Raw genomic sequence first — 18487 nt, forward strand, 5'->3', positions numbered from 1 at the left:
TAAAAATCAGGCAATGTGAAAAAATTGCTGACATTATTATTTTTATGTTTTTCTATGTGGCTATCAAACACCACAGATGAAACTAATTCCAGAAATATCCAGAGCCAGTGCGTCATTTTCCAAATATATATTGGCAAGACCCAGTTCTGCTTCTGACAACATCTTTTGATCTCAACTGAAAGCTTGGAAATATTGGTAGGCATGTTTGACAGGAGCAGAGATAGGCAGAGGGATATAAGGAAGTAATTTCAAAGGTGGGGTTGGAAGACTAATGGAACACAAAAGGGTGAATCCAAGAAGGGTGAATTGGCTGGTTCCTTTACTATTAACCTGTTAAAATTGATTCTTGAATCTGACCTATTAATCCATAAACCTGCTTCAATTCCACTTTCCTGGCTGATCTCTCTTTGCCATGATTCATTTTTACAAAAGTAAACATGACATTCTCCACAAATTAACATGTTTTAGGACTTGCAACTCGGTATCAGGGCAGCACAGTTAGCAGAGCAGTTAATGCAATGCTAATACAGCACCAGGAGCCCGGGTTCGAATCTGGTGCTGGCTGTATTGAGCTTGTATATTCTCTGTGTCTGCATGGGTTTCCTCCACCTTTCAAACCACTTGTGGGTGGGGGGGTTATAAGTCAATGGTGTAATTGGGCGGCACGGGCTCGTGGTCCTAAAGGGCCTGTTACTGTGCTGTATGGCTACTATTAAAATTAATAATCAAATATATTAAAATATATTTGCCTCATGCGTGTCAATGTCAATTTTGAGTACGGTTAATTTTTTTTCTTCATTATTCATTCAGATCTTCTAATTGATAAGCAGCTTTTGCTTCCGAACATTTCAACAAATAGCTAATAATTTTCCCTTTGACTTCTGACTAATGATTAGTAACGCCAATACTAATCGGAATAGTTACACCTGATCCTAGCACTTGCAATGTATCAATGGGATATGATGGCTGAGTTTTTAAACAGTATTTCTTTTGATATTTTTCTTGGAGGGCTCAAGTTCTTTACCCCTATATTATTATTTTACCCTTCATTATTTTATATGACAATCATTCGTGTGCATGCTTTGACAGGATCTTTTGCAATTTGTTCCAAGGGGGCAAGTGTACCTACATTTTAAAAAAAAACGACTAAACAGTGGTCTTCAGCAAGAACTCAGCATCTCTTCCTTCCTTCTAAGTCAGCACTGCTGGTGACTGTCATAGTACCACTAATGTTACTCAAGTTGAGATCAGTACCCTGTATAATATTGTCATGGGTTCTAACCCCTCCAAATGAATTAGTGAATAGATGGATCTAACCGTTTCATAAAAGCATGTCTACTTTTTTAAAAAAAAAGTGGAAGGCACTTCAACATTGTTATTTGGTGTCAGCATCATGCAAAGGCTGTTTTGATTAAGAGATCCAGAAAGCGACTTTGAATCTTGGAAATCAACAGTTCAGAAAAGGCAGATTGTCAAATTAGATTTTTTTTAATGTTTACTGATAATGCATCTTCAGCAACCACATACAGACTCTTCCACTTCCTGCACTACTGGCCTCATTTCGCTCACCTCAGCCAGGAGAAGGAGTGAGTTCCTTCCTCTTCACTTTCCACTCTTAATAGCCTTCATGACCAACAGATGATGTTCCATAACGTCTGTCACCTTCAATATGGTGTCACTGCCAGATGAGCCATCCCAGTTCCCACTCTGAAGGGACCTTTAACTCTGCAACTGTACAGTTTATTTTCCATCTCCCCCGAACTATTCTCCTTGTGTTGTCCTCTCACACAACCATCAAAGGACCAATGTGCCCTTTTCCCTTTTATCATCAACCAAACTCTCCTTACAGCTGAAGTAATTTACTTGTTTTTTTTTCCAACTTAATGTTCTGTTGTTTCTTTGCTTTCCAAGCAAGAGCCAATGTCGAAGCTGGTGACAAATGGAGGAGAAATCTCTTTATGTGCCCTTTGTACTGCAATCAAATACTTATTCTGCTGATCTTATATTTGATTCTTGAAATTAAATATTCAATTTGTAATGTTGTACACTTTGTTTTAAATATCTCAATCTTTAAAGGCAATATAGAAAAGAGGTAGCTTGTCAAAAATGTAACTTCATTCCATGTGTCGTGAACAGAGTCTTTTCCAGTTGTTGCAATAATGTCAAATAACTACCATATATTGGAAATGCAATGTGTTACATAATGTTATTGGCATTTTAAAAATTTATTTTAAAATGTGAAATACAAAATCAAAATTACAGTTTGCCTGCATGAGGTTTGCAGGGATACAAAAAGCTGTGAATATTATTCAAGATTATTGTTGGAAGTTTGAATCTATAATATTGGCAAGAAATTCAGTGTAAATATATGTATGTGAAAGTCCATTGGCTCAAAATAATTACCAGTATAAGTTTTTGATCATTGGTATCTCAATTATGAATTGATGAAACATTGAATTGATCTATTTACACCTGATCAGCTGTCAGCACAACATTTTCCAAAGGAATCTCTTGACAATCATTAGTAAATAATTTTCAAGAAATGTGCTAAACATACATGCATATAATGAAACCCTACCTTCCAATAAAATCATGGCTGATCTAATAATAACCTCATCTTTATTCTCACATATGCAATGCCTTATCAGCGCCAGTGATCGGGACCGGATCGGTGTTCGATTCCCGCGCTGTCCATAAGGAGTTTATACATTCTCCCTGTGTCTATATGGATTTTTTCCAGGGGCTCCGTTTTCCTCCCACTGTTCAAAATGTACCGGGGGTGTAGGTTAATGGGACTCAATGAGCCAAAATTGCCTGTTACTATGCTGTATGTCTACATTTTTTTTTAAATTTAGATCCGGTTTAAAAACTCTGCTTTCCACCTTTTTAAATTTAAGCGTATAGCAGAATAATAGGGCCTTCCGGCGTGCCACACAAATACACCAGGAAACCTACAAATCTTGTACACTTTTGGTTTTTGAGGAAGAGAATGATAATCCAGCTCTCTAAATGTTCACGCTGCTAATCATCGGCAGCACTGATAATGCAAGAACAGACATGAAGAAATTACAGTTCACTTTTTTTGCATTAGTCATGCTGTATACAGAACTAATGCCCATTCAAATTTTCCAATAAGAATCACAGAATGAGGATAAGTATATGAAAGGAAGTACTGCTGTTTTGCACACTGATTCATCGGCTGAAACAAAACCTCTGCAGTTGCCAACCGCAGAGCTCACAGCTGTCGTGTCATTGTCACATTAGCTGGCGTAAAGGTCATCAGATATGGCATGCACAAACCCACTGCAGAGAGGGCTCCTGCAGACATGAGGAAAAACACAGGCGAGCACGGAGCTTTTCAGTTTCCATTTGCCATTGCCGCCCTTCCCAAACCTCTGCGTTATTCCAATGCCATGATGAAATTCCATCCTGTCACTGACTTCATGACATGCCACTGAGAATTTCCAGCTGTTCAGCTTAGAACAAATTGTGCAACCTGCTATTAACGTCGAGGAAAAAGACAGTGAGGCTTCTCTAAATATATAGTAAAGCCTCTGGTATACAGAGATTGGCAGATGCCAGATTTGCAATTTTTCCAATTGCTTGAGGCTCACTCTTGCAATGCCAAACTAATACACCAGCATTAAGAATAAACAATTTAAAGACCGTGCAAATTGTAAAGTAATTTGAAAAAAAATCAGTATCGTAGTCCTTAATTATGTAAAGTTTACTTTAATCAGATAATACTTGTAACTTACTAAATTTAAATTCAAACCTCGGTCATTAGCACTATAACAGCGTTGCTCTAATTGCTACGTTAACCATGCCACAATCATAATTAAATCCTCCCCAAAGTTTGCAGATAAACCCTTACTAATACGTTAATAAAGATGAACACTCTGACTGAATAGGGATAAGGAGACACTTTAAGAGAGTCACCCCAACGGCAATGAGCTCTTCATCCTGGGCGACGTCGTGTTTTATTCAAATACCTGCTACGAGCAAAGCATAAACAAGGCACTCCACTGACTGAATAATTGCTCCCATCTTCACCAAAAGTTGCTTCAGAGGACATTTACAATTTTGTTTATTTACATTTTCATTTATTCTTATTTATTTTAATTTTCTTTTTTATTTCTTTTTTATTATTTGTTTTCTTCAATTTTTCTTGGCGCTTGCTAGAATTCTAGATAACATTGGTTTTACTGTATTGAGACAATTTGGATGAATAAGCTATTTGTGAGGGAAACTGTCGCTTTAATTCCAACCCGCTGCCAACACATTATTTGAATTAGGTTGCACCAAAAATAAACATGGCTTTCAGATCATTGCTTTCACAAATCAACTCCTCTATTAGCAATTAATTTAAAAAAAAAAAATCAAACTGAAACTTGAAAATTGTCTTTGTTCACACATTTATTCAGCACTGTTCATAAATTCTTCAAACTTTCTTAATATGAGTGTCTGTGGCTTAGGGTGATTAAGTACAAGGTGCAAATTACTTGCTGAATAGTTGTGTATGCCCAAAAAAGTTGTGCTTTGAGCATTATGTGACAACTCAATAATTGGCAGTAATGGCAAATTAAATTGATTTGAACTAACTGCCCAATTTAAATGGAACTGTTTCAATAGTGGGAACTATCTATATCCAAGTAGACATGATGTAGGTGCTGAAGGCTTTGCACCTGATACTCTTGTCCTTGAGGCAGTGAAGGTTGGGAGAAGTCTTGCTGTGTTGCCACAATGCATCCCATAAATTGGACATACCCATTGGGATGGGGATGCGAGGGAATGCTTGGATGAGGTGCCTCTTTGACAGATTAGGTTGTGCTGTATAGAGCCAAAGTTCTTGCCTGTTAAGGGAAAGGAATCCTTTTCAAACGATGCCATCTTGGTGTGGATGGGTTTTGAGAAGTTGAGGGTTGGCCAACCTGGGCATCCAGAAGTTGATGTGCTTCGTCCAGGTCATTTATGTGGCTAGTTCACTTAAATATATACACTGTGGATGTCAAATGAATCTCAGCCATTGAAATATCTGCAGGAATCAGTGTTGAGACCAATTTAAAATAAATTCAAATGAAAATGTGGATGTGGTGTGCAGATTTTTATTTTAAATTGCCAAAGGACACCAGAATCCTCCACTGGTGCAAGACTAGCTTGGATTTTTTGCATTAAATTAGCACAGTGGTGAGTTTTGCGTCTCATCTGATGCAAGGGAATTTCAGAATCAGAATTTATTGTCCTGAACAAGTCATGATACTCAGTGTGTACAGCAACATCATAGAGCAAACATTTGTATTATAACCATCTTCCAACATTACTATGAGAAAAAGACAGTGTCTTTGGTTCATTGATTAGTCAGGAATCTGATGGCAGCGGGGAAGAAGCTGTCCATGTGCTGCTGAGTCTTTAGGTTCCTGTATCTTTTCCCCGACGGTAGCAGAGTGAAGAGGGCATGGCCTGGGTGATGGTGGGGATATTTGAGGTTAGAGGCTGCTTTTTTAAGCCACCACCTCATGTAGATTACCTCTGGTGAAGTCTGGTGTCACAGGCTGAGTTAACAACCCTCTGGAGCTTATTCTTGTCCTGAGAGTTGGCGCTTCCATACCAGGCAGTGATGCAACCAGTCAGAATGCTCTCTATGAAACACCTGTAGAAGTTTACAAAAGTCTTTGGTGAAATACCAAATCTCCTAAGACACCTCACGAAGTATAGCCGCTGGTGAGCCGCCTTGGTGATTTATATCAATGTGGAGGCTCCAGGACAGATCCTCGAAGATGTTGACCCCCAGAAATTTGAAGTTCTTGACCAGTACTGAGCTCTCGATGAGGACTGGGTCGTGTTCCCCTAATTTCCTTCTGAAGTCCACAATCATCTCCTTGGTTTTGCTGACCATTCAACGAGCTGATCCATCTCCCCTTGTATGCTTCCTCATTGCCATCTGTGATTCGGCCGACAACTGTGGTGTCATCGGCATACTTGGCATTGGAGTTGTGTCTGGCCACAGAGTCATTGGTGTATAACGAGTCAACCAGTGGGCTAACACATATCTTTGGGGTGTGCCTGTGTTGATAATCAGTGAGGTGGAGACGTTTCTAATTCGTACGACTGTGGTCTTCTGATGAGAAAATCAAGGATCCAGTTGCCGAATGAGTACAGAGGTCTAGAGTTTGCAACTTCCTGATCAGCACTAGGGGAATAATGGTATTGAAGTCTGAGTTGTAGTCATCGAAGAGCAGCTGTATGTATGAATTGCTGTTTTCGAGGTGATCCAGGGTTATCAACAAGATAACCCACCATTTGGTTTAGGTTTTGCCATATTTTCCACAAGTTGATTAAGATTTATGGTCACTGACGAGTATTACAGTAAAACCCCTGGTATCTGGAATTCAAGTAACCGGCAAAAATATTAGACTCGTCTGGTGGCCAGAAATCAGCAGTGGATAAGTTTTGGTTAGGAATTGTAAGAGTAAGATTCAAGCAACCAGAAATACGCAAACAGCATTTACCAATCTCCATAGGTGCCGGATACCAGAGGTTTTTTACAATATATGGAATGAATTAATTCATAAATTGAAAACTTGTTAAACAATAAACAGGACTCTACTTAAATCCTAACATAATGCATTTCACAACCAGGCATCGATCTAGAATATCAAGCAACTCCCAGTTCCAGGCTCTGCAGCCTCTGTCTCGGCCAGTCCTTGGATTTTTAATCTCCCTCTCAACTGCTTCTAGCCCCTTGGTTTCCACTTCTGCTGGTTTCTGGCTGCCCATCTAACCATAGACTCACTCACCTGAGTGTGCAACAAAACACCCTGAAACTAATCATCTTTAAAGTGTAATTTCAACAATTGGATAAAAAAGAATCTCTAGACATGGCTAATTTGGATTCCATAAGAGAAATCCTTGCTTGAAGAACATTTGATTTTTTGAGGCGGTAACAGTAAACAATTAAGATGAGTAAACGATTCCTTGATTAATGTAATTTATCTAGATTTTAAAAGGAGCTTTGGAAAGCCATTATTATCAGTGGAGCCAAAGGACAAGTGATAGAATGGATATGAAATTCAAAATGCTGCAGATGTTGGAAATATGAAATAAAAGCAGAATACAGTAAACAGCATGCGTAGCAACATCAGTGGGAAGAGACAGAGACAGATGATAAAAAGGCATGGGCATGAAATGTTAACCGGTGTTTCACAAGGATCATTGTTGGAAGGGGCCAATGATACAATATTCAGAATTTACATTAATGATTTAGACTTTGGAATCAAAAATACAATTTCCATGTTTTTGAAATGTTGGGGTTCAGTTAGTTGGGGTACTGCAATATAAAAAAAAATTATCAAGGTGGACAGATAATTGCCAGATGAGATTTAAAAGGTAAATGTGAGGTAGTCAGAAGAATAGAGAAATTAATGCTTGGGATGTTCAAGTCTATGTAGGACTGATTGGATCTCAGATTTCAATATACCAATCACTAAATGTTGTAACACAGTTGAGTGAAGTTGAAAAAAATAAACCAAGTATTAGAAGCTTTTTCTGAAGAGACAAAATTGAAAATTAAGAAGGATGTGCTAAACTTGTAGCATATAGGGTATCGAGACACTGGAAAGGTAGTTTGCAGGATGATACAAGATGTGTAAGAGTACAGAGCTGAAAAGGATGAGCAGACTGGATTTCCTCTCTCAAAAAAAGGGGTGAGGGTGACCTAAATATAGAGGCCTTTAAAATGAGTAAAGATTTTGATAAAGTGAATGCTGAGATAATGTTTGCATCTATGATGAAGATTCTAACCAGAGGACAACATTAAAAGAAAGTCACCAAGAAATCGACAATATAGTTTTTGAAAACCGACCCTCAAGTGGTGCCCCGGGCACATGCCATGCATGCCATACCCTAGATACGCCCCTGTCTGAACTATAGGGTATCAAGCAATGTGTATGAAAGAACAGAGGATAGTTACCAAGGTAATGCTCCATAGATGTGTAGAATCACAGATGTTTGTAGAGAATATAAAAAAAATCACATGATTTAAATGACTTTGCCCTCTAAAAGTGTGACAAAAAGCTCTGAAACCTTTAGAAAATCGGAATTTTGAAATATTTGACAGCTTGTTTTGCTCTTAAGAATTTTAAAAGTGTAAACTTCAGATTGACATAGAGATTGGTGTAGAATCAATACAAAGTTCTATTACTTTCCAAGATCTGTATGTAATTTTAGAAGGGAGTAATATTTTTATTTTGTTTAACTTTTAGTCCTAACCTGAAGCACTTTTTTTCTTCAATGCAGACTGTTAGCTGTTCAATCTTGAAACAAATGGATCAATATAAAATTTTGGTCTGAAATGTATGTTGGTGTAGGTGAGATTTAACAGACATTTAAACTTCAACCCTTTTAGCAGAATTAATTCACAAAGGAAGGGAATAAAGAATGCTCTTTCCCTGCACATTTAGTTGGTGCAGAACTAGACATGCCTAATTCATCGCTGGGATAAATGCAATCATTATTGGTGCTGTTCTAATCCTTGAATTATTGAAAAAGATTTTCAGCATCCCAGCTCCTAATCACTACAGGAATATATAAACATTGAATAAGAAAAGGATTGTGTGTGGATGGGACAATTACAAAGATCCTATCTACTGTTGTCCAGACTCATTTTCCTGGCTCATGCACAAAAATTGTTGATTTGATGATATCACAGTGCCTGGTCAGGATTTTTCAAAGTTACCTCTAACAACACCATCAAACAAATAGGAGAAAACATTGGCAAAAACAAACCATGTTCAAAGTTCAGCTTTATTGTCAGAGTACCTACGTGATGTCACATGCAACCCTGAGTTTCTTTTTCCTGCGGGCTAGGCAGAATTACCACTTATTGGTAGCGCAAAAAAACTGTCCTCAAGAAGATATGTACCCATGTAAACAAATAAAGAAATGTAACACGCTGTGCAATGCAGAGAAAAAAAATCAATAAAGTTTAAAAGTAAGAGTCGTTAAATGAGTCCCTGACTGAATTTACTTTTGATGGTGGAGGGTAGCAGCTGTTCTTGAAACTGGTGGTGCAAATCTTTTTTTATATTTTAGATTTTGAAAGACTCAACAAGCCATAAACAAATTAAATATATATGTATAAAACCAATTAACTACCTTCATTTTAAAAAAAACCACACACACACCATGTCTGCATCATCTTCTTTCCAAGTTGGGGGAATTAATCAAACTGAGTGCCAATATCATTCAAGTAAGGTTTCCATATCTGAACAAGTGTGTTACAATTCTTCCTTATATTGTAAGTGATCTTCTCTAAGGGAATGTAACCCTGCATTTCCATCATACCAGGAGTTGGACTTCCATGAAACCGCTATACACTTTCTGGCAACAGCTAAGGCGACCAGATATGATTTTACCTAGATGCAACAATATTGGAGATTCTAATTCAACAGGACAATGTATATAAATTTATATCTAGAATGTATTACATATTCCAAAGTGAGAGTCCAAAACCGAATTTACAAGGATCAAGGGAGAGATGGGAATTGGACTTAGATACAAAAATTAACGAAGAATGGTGGCAAAACCTATGTATGAACAGAATGACTGGAATCATTAATACCAGGTATAAATTGGTGGAATATAATTTCTTACATCAGTTATACTTCACACCACAAAAATTACATAAATCAAAATCTGATTTTTCAGAAATGTGATTTAGATATGGCGTAGAGGTTGAAACTTCTATCCACTTCAACTGGCTATGGGTGAATTTGGAGGAAGTTCTTTAGAAAATTACCAAAGTAGATTTTCCACAAGATCTGGAAGTGTATCTTTTGGGGGACATTGACAACATGAGTTTTAAGTTACCAAAACACCAAATTTCTTTTGCGAAGGTCGCCTTAGCTGTAGCCAGGAAGAGTAAGGTGGTGCAAGTCTTGTGGCACTTCTACCTCTTTCTTGATGGCAGCACCAAGAACAGAACATGTGCTGGGCGGTGTGGATCCTTGATGATTGCTGCTACTCTCTGATGGCAGCTTTCCCTGTAGATGTTCTCGATGGTGGGGAGAGGGTTCACTGTGATGCCCTGGGCTGTGTCAACTATCTTTTGCAGGGTTTTCTGCTTAGGGCTATTGGTGTGCCCAGGTCAAATTGATTTGACTTGATGTGGTTAAGTATTTCTGGAATATAGCAGGAAATGAGGTGTCAAGGGGAAAAGAGAAAATGAATGCAAAACTGAGGAATCTACCTTCAAAAAAACAATAGAATGTTTGCAGTTCAGACTGTAATCTTCTTAAATTTCATTCTTGTGACTTTAGGAATCCTATGATGTCCTTGTGAGGGTTTGATAGATAATCCTATTAAGAGTTGTGGATAGCGTTGAGATACAATCTGATGAAATGGCGGATCAGGTTTGTTGGTCTGAAATGCTGACGGCTGTTCTTGTGCTTCCAATTTTAAAGGACACATCCATGTTTTATACATAATATATGGTTTTGTGCCCATTATCTTTAGGAAGATATTTGTTTTTTGCAAGTCCAATTATTCCTTTGCTCGCCAAGAAGTCAGACCAGTCACACAGTGATTATCTGAACTATAGATTTCTTTTCCATATAGATGTACATTTACTGCTGCTGGATGGAACAAAGTTATGTAATGAATGTGGATTTGGATTAGAAGCAGAATTTATGGATTTTTCATTACTTATTGAGGTCTTATGTACAAAATTGAGTGGTGCAGTGGGTAAAGAAACTGGATTAAAGTTAGACAAAGAATCGAACAAAACCAAAGGAAATTAGATTGCATTATTTAATTCCAGACAGTTTCCGTAACTCAGGCATTTCAGGACAAATGTTGTGAAGTGAGAGCAATGATCCAAACTTCCATTTTTTTTTGGTTCTATGGTAAATAAAAGATTGCTTGTGGATCAATAGTTTGTTCTGTTTGCAGCATTTGCTTGTGCTTTTTTTAAGAGGCATTTGTTCGTAAATGTGCTGTTGCACATTTTGCTCAGGAGAGAGCAAAGAGGGACAAGAAACATAAACAACATTTACTCTTAGACTGACAGAATTTAATTGGATTTTGAATTATTTTGTTGAAGGAATTTGTTCCGTGAATGTAGGAAGAACAACGCTGAATTCATTTGTCTTTATTTCATTTCACCTATGAAAAGCCTTTTCTTGATTTACCTCACTGAGCACAGAGGAAGATTTCTTCATTCCTGTTAGTTTGGGCACAGCAGTAATCATGCATCTTAAAATCCCTACAGGAGCTTACAAAATTGAATTCACCAAATGTGGTAGCTTGCAAACGCCATTAGAAAAATCAATATAAAATTTCCAACCTTGTTGTGAAAAGCTAATTGGTGCACTGGTGTTATTTATGAAAGGAAATCAGCCACCCTTCCTTCATCTACAAATAATTTCATCCTTGGTGATTAACTCTTGATGTTTTCTGAAGTGGCTTGTTAGTTTTAGTAAGGGTTACCCAACAGCATGATGAACACTCACCACCACTTTCTCAGGCCAGCAAGAAATAGGCATTGTGTCGAAGAACTAGATTGAATCAAAATCAGAATTGGTTGTTTTGCGGAGCGGTATTATGTGCTACAGGTGCAAAAATTGCTCTAAATAACATTTTCATAAATACATTTTAAAATAAATAATTTATGCAACAAAGCGAGGTCTTGTCTATGATTCATTGTCCATTCAGAAACTGATGGCAGAGGGGAAGAAGCTGTTTTTATAATGTTGGGTGTCCATCTTCAGCCTCCTGTACCTCCTTCCTGATGGTAACAGTGGAAAAAAGGGCATGGCCTGGGTGGTGAAGATCCTTTGATAGAGGCTGCTTTCTTGAGACACTGCCTCCTGCATATGTCCTTAAAGGAATGAAGACTGATGCCTGCTGGCTAAGTTCACAACTCACGATAGCCTTTTCCTGTCCTGTGCATTGGCACCTCCATACCAGGCAGTGAAGCAACCAGTTAGAATGCTCTGCACAGTACACCCGTAACAATATTTGCAAAAGTCTTTGGTGACATACCAAATCTCCTCACATTCTTAATGAATATAGCCGCTGGTAAGCTGCCTTCATGATTTCTTCAGCATAATAGCCCTACAATAGATCTTCAGAGATGTTGACACCCAGGAATTTGAAGTCTGCTGTTGGCCTCCCAATGAGGACCGGTTCATATTTTCCTTGGTTTCCCCTTCCTGGTCCACAATCAGTTCCTTAGTTTTGCTAAAATTAAGTGTGAGGTTGTAATGACACCACTCAACTAGCTGAGCTATCTCACTCTAGTACACTTCCTCATTGCCATCTGTAATTCTGCCAACAACTGTGTTATCATCAATAAATTTGTCATTTAAATTGTACCTAGCGACACATTTGCTTGCTTCTTAAGTACAACTTTTTTAAAGTAATAAAGATCATCTCTGTTCCACTTTAATGTTTGATAAATACTGTTGACTGCAGGTATTCAGTACATTTACAGTCCACATTTCCATTATATATTTTTTAAGAACTTTCCATCAGTTTTATGCACCTTCATTTCTTTGCATTAGGCAAACTTGCACATGATGTTGACTTGAATAAAAATCCAGTGAAACAAAGTCTGATGATACTGTGATGTTAGTAAGGACATAAAAGTGCTGGAGAATCGCTGCAGGTCCTGCAGAGTCCATATTCTTGTATTCCATCTGGGGCACCCTCCAACCAGCTGGCATCAACATCTTAACATTAACTTCTCCAGTTAATGTTAAACCCCCCCTCCCAGCTCCCCACCCCTTCTCTCTCTCTCTCTTTCTCTTTTTACCTATCCCTCTGTCTCCTTTCTCCAGCTCAGCATTCAGAGTTCCCCCTCCCTTGATCAGTTCTCACCTTTTCTCTCTTGCCCTCCTATCCACGTCCACCTATGACCTCTTGCCTGTTGGTCTATGTTCCTCCCCCTGCCTATTCGGCTCTTTGCTCAGGCCCAAAATATTGATTGCCGTATATATCTTTGCCTCCTATGGACTATGCTGGTCCTGGTTTCTTCAGCATTTTTGTGTATTTATTTGAATAAAAATGCATGTCCTTCCCCATAATTCCGGGAATGCCATTCTCACATTTTCAGTTGAATTTTTAACCACAATAGAAGTACTTAGTTAAATTTGAATTTGGTGAACAGATGTCGAGCATTCATTTTTCCAAAACATATCAAGGAAAAAATAAAACTAGTTTTCAATGAGCATACAGCTTCTAAAATGGATTTAATTTCCTCCTCTGCATAATGCTACACTCCTCGACATTAATACAGTGCTGCCCCTCAAGTTATAACCATGCTGAATATGAGCCATTGAAGGTGAATACAAAATAACATACTGTCCAGTTCAGAAGGGGAATGCTATATATGGTTACTTGAGTTTGCACCTTCTCAATTGTGTAACTATTGCAAAATTTGTGTACTTAAATATTTTTGAACTCCATTGTGCCAGAGTCGCTGAGACATCTGAAAATGAACCTTTTCCAAATGTTTTGATGGCAAGTTGATTTCCTTGGGTAGAGGTCCTTTAATTATCAAGACACACTGGCTTTGTGTGAGCAAAATGGCATTTATTAGCATTTCCAAGGTTATTATTTGTAATTACATCGCACTTCCAAATGCCCAAGTGATATAATTTCTCTAACCTAGTTACTGAACAGATGCTGCGAATTACAAGAGTGCATACGTTAAGAGTATCCTATTCCAATTAAACGATCTTCAAGGGATCGAGCTTGCCTCAGAAAAAAGCTGGAGAAGTTCACTTGCTCACGAACATCTGTCAGCTTACAATCACAAACATCTTAATTGTGACAATATTTCCCTGTTCTGAGTCCTTTCATCAGGAAAGGAATGTGAGGTATTTTTTTTAAAAGGATGAAATCTTTATTACATTGCTGTTGTCAGCCCTATTTGTAATTCTTTGGCACTTGGAGATAGGTCAGGTTTGAAATAAAGGGCTCATTAAGTCATTGGGCAGTTTCCAGATTTGTGGATATTTTTATCATTTATTTTATTCTTTTCCAATTGACCTTTTCTAATGATGTGGTTGATTGATGAACGCATAAATGGTGGTCTCTGTCCACGATTGCTTCCTAGTTGGGGAAAATCGTGTAGAGTGTCATTCATTTGATTTGAAGTACATGTGATATAATTAAAGTTGTGGAGTTTTCTCTCCATTGCCCTGAAAACTTTTAATCCGAATCCCAGGCTTCCGTCAAAAGTTTTATTTTCTTGTTCTTCATTCCAGCGGACACAAGTCCACATAAATAGAAGTTGTAGCCAAATCTGTAAACATTGTTGTTTTTTGGTCTATCTTGTAGAAAGTACAATGCAATCAAACTTAGGGAAAAGTTGCTGAATGTATGGAACCTCTGATTTAGGCTCACATTAAGAGGTGAATAGTTTTGGGAATGGTGAAGATAAAGGATTTATTTTGGGTCTCGTGTTGAGTGAAACAAGTTATGCTTTTTTTTTTGCAGTTCTGGGATTCACCAGATGACTTGTGTTCATGATTTCTGTTGCTATACATTTTTAATCTGAGAGGTACTAATTTCTCAGCAGAGTTTCCAGAAGATGCTTTGTCGAGGAACTTCCAAGATTGAATTTCACATGTTTTTATTTGGTAATATTGCTTGACCTGTGTGGCACTGAGTGCAAAACAGATTGAGAGTTTTTTTTAAACCTAATTTATATATTGCCATTGATAATCAAAAATTCCACTTGGATATCAATAGCCAACTGCAAAAAGCAAGAGTTTTGAATTTCCACAGACCTTAAAGGAAAAGTGTAATGTAAATGAGTTGTAAAATCAAGATGCAGACTTTTTAAACCACTTCATTTCTATTCGTTTTCAAATGAAAAGAAAGCATTCACCTTCAAGGCAAAAGGTTCAGAGATGTTTCCTTAGAAATATGAACTGTAGCATTGCACAGTAAAACCCCCGTTATCTGGAATTTAAGCAACTGGCAGCCTCAAGCAACCAGCAAAAAAAAAATTGCAGAAAATAAATAGATTTTAAAATTCGGGTTTAAATTGGCACGCCTCACCATTAGCTCACCAATCACACAGCACACAATCTCAAGCAACTGGAAAATACACTTATCCAGCATTTACCAATCCCCATAGATGCCAGGTACCAAGGGTTTAGCTGAACTGTTGTAATCGTTGCAGGATTTAAAGGGTGGTGCAAGTCGAGCGGACGAGGGTTGGGGGCAGACCAGTAGCACAAGTCAGGCGGGCAGGGGGGAGATGGCAGCGCGACTGGGAAGGATACGGCAGCAGAATTCGGATGGGCTTAAATCTGGTTTTCCGAAATCCGAAAAAATCCGAAATTCTGAACACACTGTCCCCCAAGGGTTCCAGATAAAGGATTACATTTCTTTCAAAGAACGACATCCCCGGATTATTTTTTGATGTTTATGCTTTTTTTTAAAAGGGTCTTCCCCTGTCTCATGTCATCCTTGACCTTTGGATTTGGATGAACAATACATTGGAATATCCCTTTCCCTTTGTCTCTAACCAAATACTCTCTCCACAGCTGGATAATCATTTATCTAATTCTAGTTTGAAAACAAACAGGATAAGAAGTGTGACATTTGGGTCTGTTTTTCTAAGAACTTAATTCATCAAATCTAGATATGATTAAAGAAAACTTAAGTTAGTATTTGATTTTAAGCATAAAATGCTTCTTATAATTGTCGCAACAAAGTATTAAACCAATTAATTGTTTGCTGTGCTTTTAAAATGATGAATATTGTATTTAATATTGTCCTTTTCTAACCCAGCAAACTTCTTTGTACTTAATTTTCATTACCCTATAATTTTATTTGAAAACCAATTTTTTTTATTTCAGCAAACCGTTAATTTTTGAGCTGTTTCTGTGGAAACAGATACAAGGAATGCTGACAAATCATGGCAGTTGTTTCCTTGTCATGGCGAAGGAGAAATCCCTGATTCCATGTGATTTCTGTTAAAAATGAAGATGGAAAGAAAGGGAATTACATCAAGAGTAGGAGGTTAAAAAAGGGCAACGTTGCATATGTAAATTGTAGCTGTTTCAATAAAGTTTGAATAAAGTTGTGTTTGAATAAAATGGCAGCATCACCCAGGATGAAGAGACGGCTGGGGCAACTCCCAAAGTCTCCCTTTCCCAGCCTATTATGAGTCTTTATCTTTATTGGTATTAAGTATATTTGCAAGGCTTTATCTGTAAACGGGGTGGGGGTGGGGTTTAATTGTGATAGTGGCACAGTTAGCCTAGCAGTTAGCACAATGCTGTTACAGCACCAGTGGCCAGGGTTTGAATTCAAATAAAATGTATAACTTATAAAAGCTATGGGAATTATCTGATTAAAGTGAACTTTACATAATTAAGAACTACAATACTTTTTTTTCAAATTACTTTATATTTTGCACTTTTTATCTATTAAACTGTTTATTCTTAATGCTGGTGTATTATTTAGACACTGAGTGAGTCTCAGCTAACCGGAAAGTTCGCATATCCAGCATACACAAACCCCGTAGGTGCCAAATACCGAGGATTTTCCTGTACTACCTTTTTCAACTTTATAACTCCACTCCCAACACTTGATTCCAGACTCTTTTATAAAACTGAAAAGAGAAATGGATTCAAAACTGGTGTTTGGGAGAGAAAAAAAGCTTTGGGCGTGGATGATTTTCACAAGGCATTTGTATGTCTCTTATACATCCACGTATATGTGCCTCACCAAATCAAAGGTGACGGATGCAATTTGCCTTAAATCTGTGTAGGCTCTCTTAAATCATTCAAATTAGCTTTTCTGTCGTTGTGCAGTTTTACTTTTGATATTTCCAGGTCTCTATGCATAATTACCTATCAACTGCTCTGGTTGAAAGCCGATGGAAACCAAATGTTCAAATATTCATTCACTTCATGTTGTAAATGGTTCTGCTGGGTTGATGGCATCTGACCATCTGCAGTGTTTTAAGCAAAATCTAGGTCTCTTAAAAGTGCACATTTCATGTTTCCTTTCATTATTCCCTCATTTATCCATTTTATTGCCAAAACGATGACATTACTCATAATTATAATTTATTGCAGCCTTTGAGGCACTCTGTCCATTTGTTCACATTGAGCCAATGTTCGATGTCATTGCAAAGAGGCAATGATGGTAACAATAATCGATTTCTGATTTCTTAAACTATCTAAAATGTTGAATATACTTGATCAAAATGGCTCCAAGATTCTTTGAAGCAAAAAACAAGATTGCAATTTCCTGAAATAATCTCCTTTAATATTATGCAAGTTTACTGAGATGGAAAATCAAAATAATACATCAAATAAAATTTAATTGAACTGCAAGAATGCCTAAAACAACATGAAATGTGATTGTAAGAAGAAAAACACAAAAGTCTGCTGACACCATAGTTGAAATAATTTCATCTGTGGTTGGAATCTGATTATGTTCCCTCTTTATATTGGCATTCAAGTCTTTTGGTTACTTGCACACAGAGGTCACTGTTTTTCTTTTTGACACACACCATTGAATTCACCCATTCTGTGGGCTCCTCCACATTCTTTATAACCCCTAGTGCTGTCGTTCGGTCAAGTTCCTGCTTGAGCTTGCATTTTAGTGGTGCCACCTTGGGACATGCACTACTGGCTTTGCATTCTCCTTCAACTGTATCTTATAGGTGAATGGTAGAACACCAAACCCTTTGTAGATGACTGGAAATTGATCCAGTATTTCCTCCATGCTGTTCTGTGCATTGGCGCTGTTAATGCAGTACACCCCCTTGACTAGGCCTAAGTTTTCACATGCTTTGTCACCAAGCAGTGAATCATGTCCATCTAGGACTGCTGCAAACATGAGGTGGTGCTCTTTACTTTTAACTTTCACCTTGAGCCTTTCATGCTGTCCATTGTAAGCCTTGAACTGAATAGAATTTGGATAGATGTGTGGCATTATCTTCATTGCCCTGATGTCACGTTCACAGATCAAATTGGCCTTTGCCCCGTGTCCAGCTTGATAGAAATATACAATGGCACTGTCCATTTGTTCATGTTCAACTCTGTTCACGCTTGGCTGTTCAATGCCTGCTGATTTGAAATCTTCCTGTGCTACTATGCCCACGAAGAATGTATCACTGAGGGTAGTCTTCTGTGGTGGGCACACCTTCACTTCTGTTTAGTTTCCCTTAGTAAAAACATTCCTTTTCATAGTTATTCTGTCCTTTGCATTTGTTAATCTTTACCATAGGCTGGGCATTGTTTTGGTGCATGTTGAGTGCCACATTTTTTACAATTGAATGTGTCTCCATCTTTTTGTTTTTTTCCATGTCTCATTCTCTGTTTATGTGTGCGTCCAGACATTATGGCTACAGCTGTGCCTTCATTTTCATCACCCTTTGCACTCTTATCAAACTTTTTCACATGTTGCAGAGCTAATTCACTAGCATGGCATACCGTCACAGTTTCAGCTCCAACTC

At 37.8% G+C, this 18487-nt stretch overlaps 1 protein-coding gene across 3 annotated transcripts in view; it reads left to right on the top strand.

The window, feature by feature from the left end:
* The window catches only part of exoc4 (exocyst complex component 4), a 325936-nt gene that overhangs the window by 167479 nt on the left and 139970 nt on the right, over positions 1–18487 (top strand). Inside the window, exon 10 of one of the 3 annotated variants that reach the window (XM_069907799.1) lies at positions 15873–16377. The exons of the other annotated variants lie outside the window; for them this stretch is intronic. Coding sequence (XP_069763900.1) covers positions 15873–15993 — 121 coding nt within the window. The 3' untranslated portion in view covers positions 15994–16377. Of the gene's footprint in view, positions 1–15872; positions 16378–18487 lie in introns of those variants that run through there. 3 annotated transcript variants of the gene reach the window in all.

This window comes from Narcine bancroftii, chromosome 13 (assembly GCF_036971445.1).
Source record: "Narcine bancroftii isolate sNarBan1 chromosome 13, sNarBan1.hap1, whole genome shotgun sequence".
Classification (NCBI taxonomy): Eukaryota; Metazoa; Chordata; class Chondrichthyes; order Torpediniformes; family Narcinidae; genus Narcine; species Narcine bancroftii.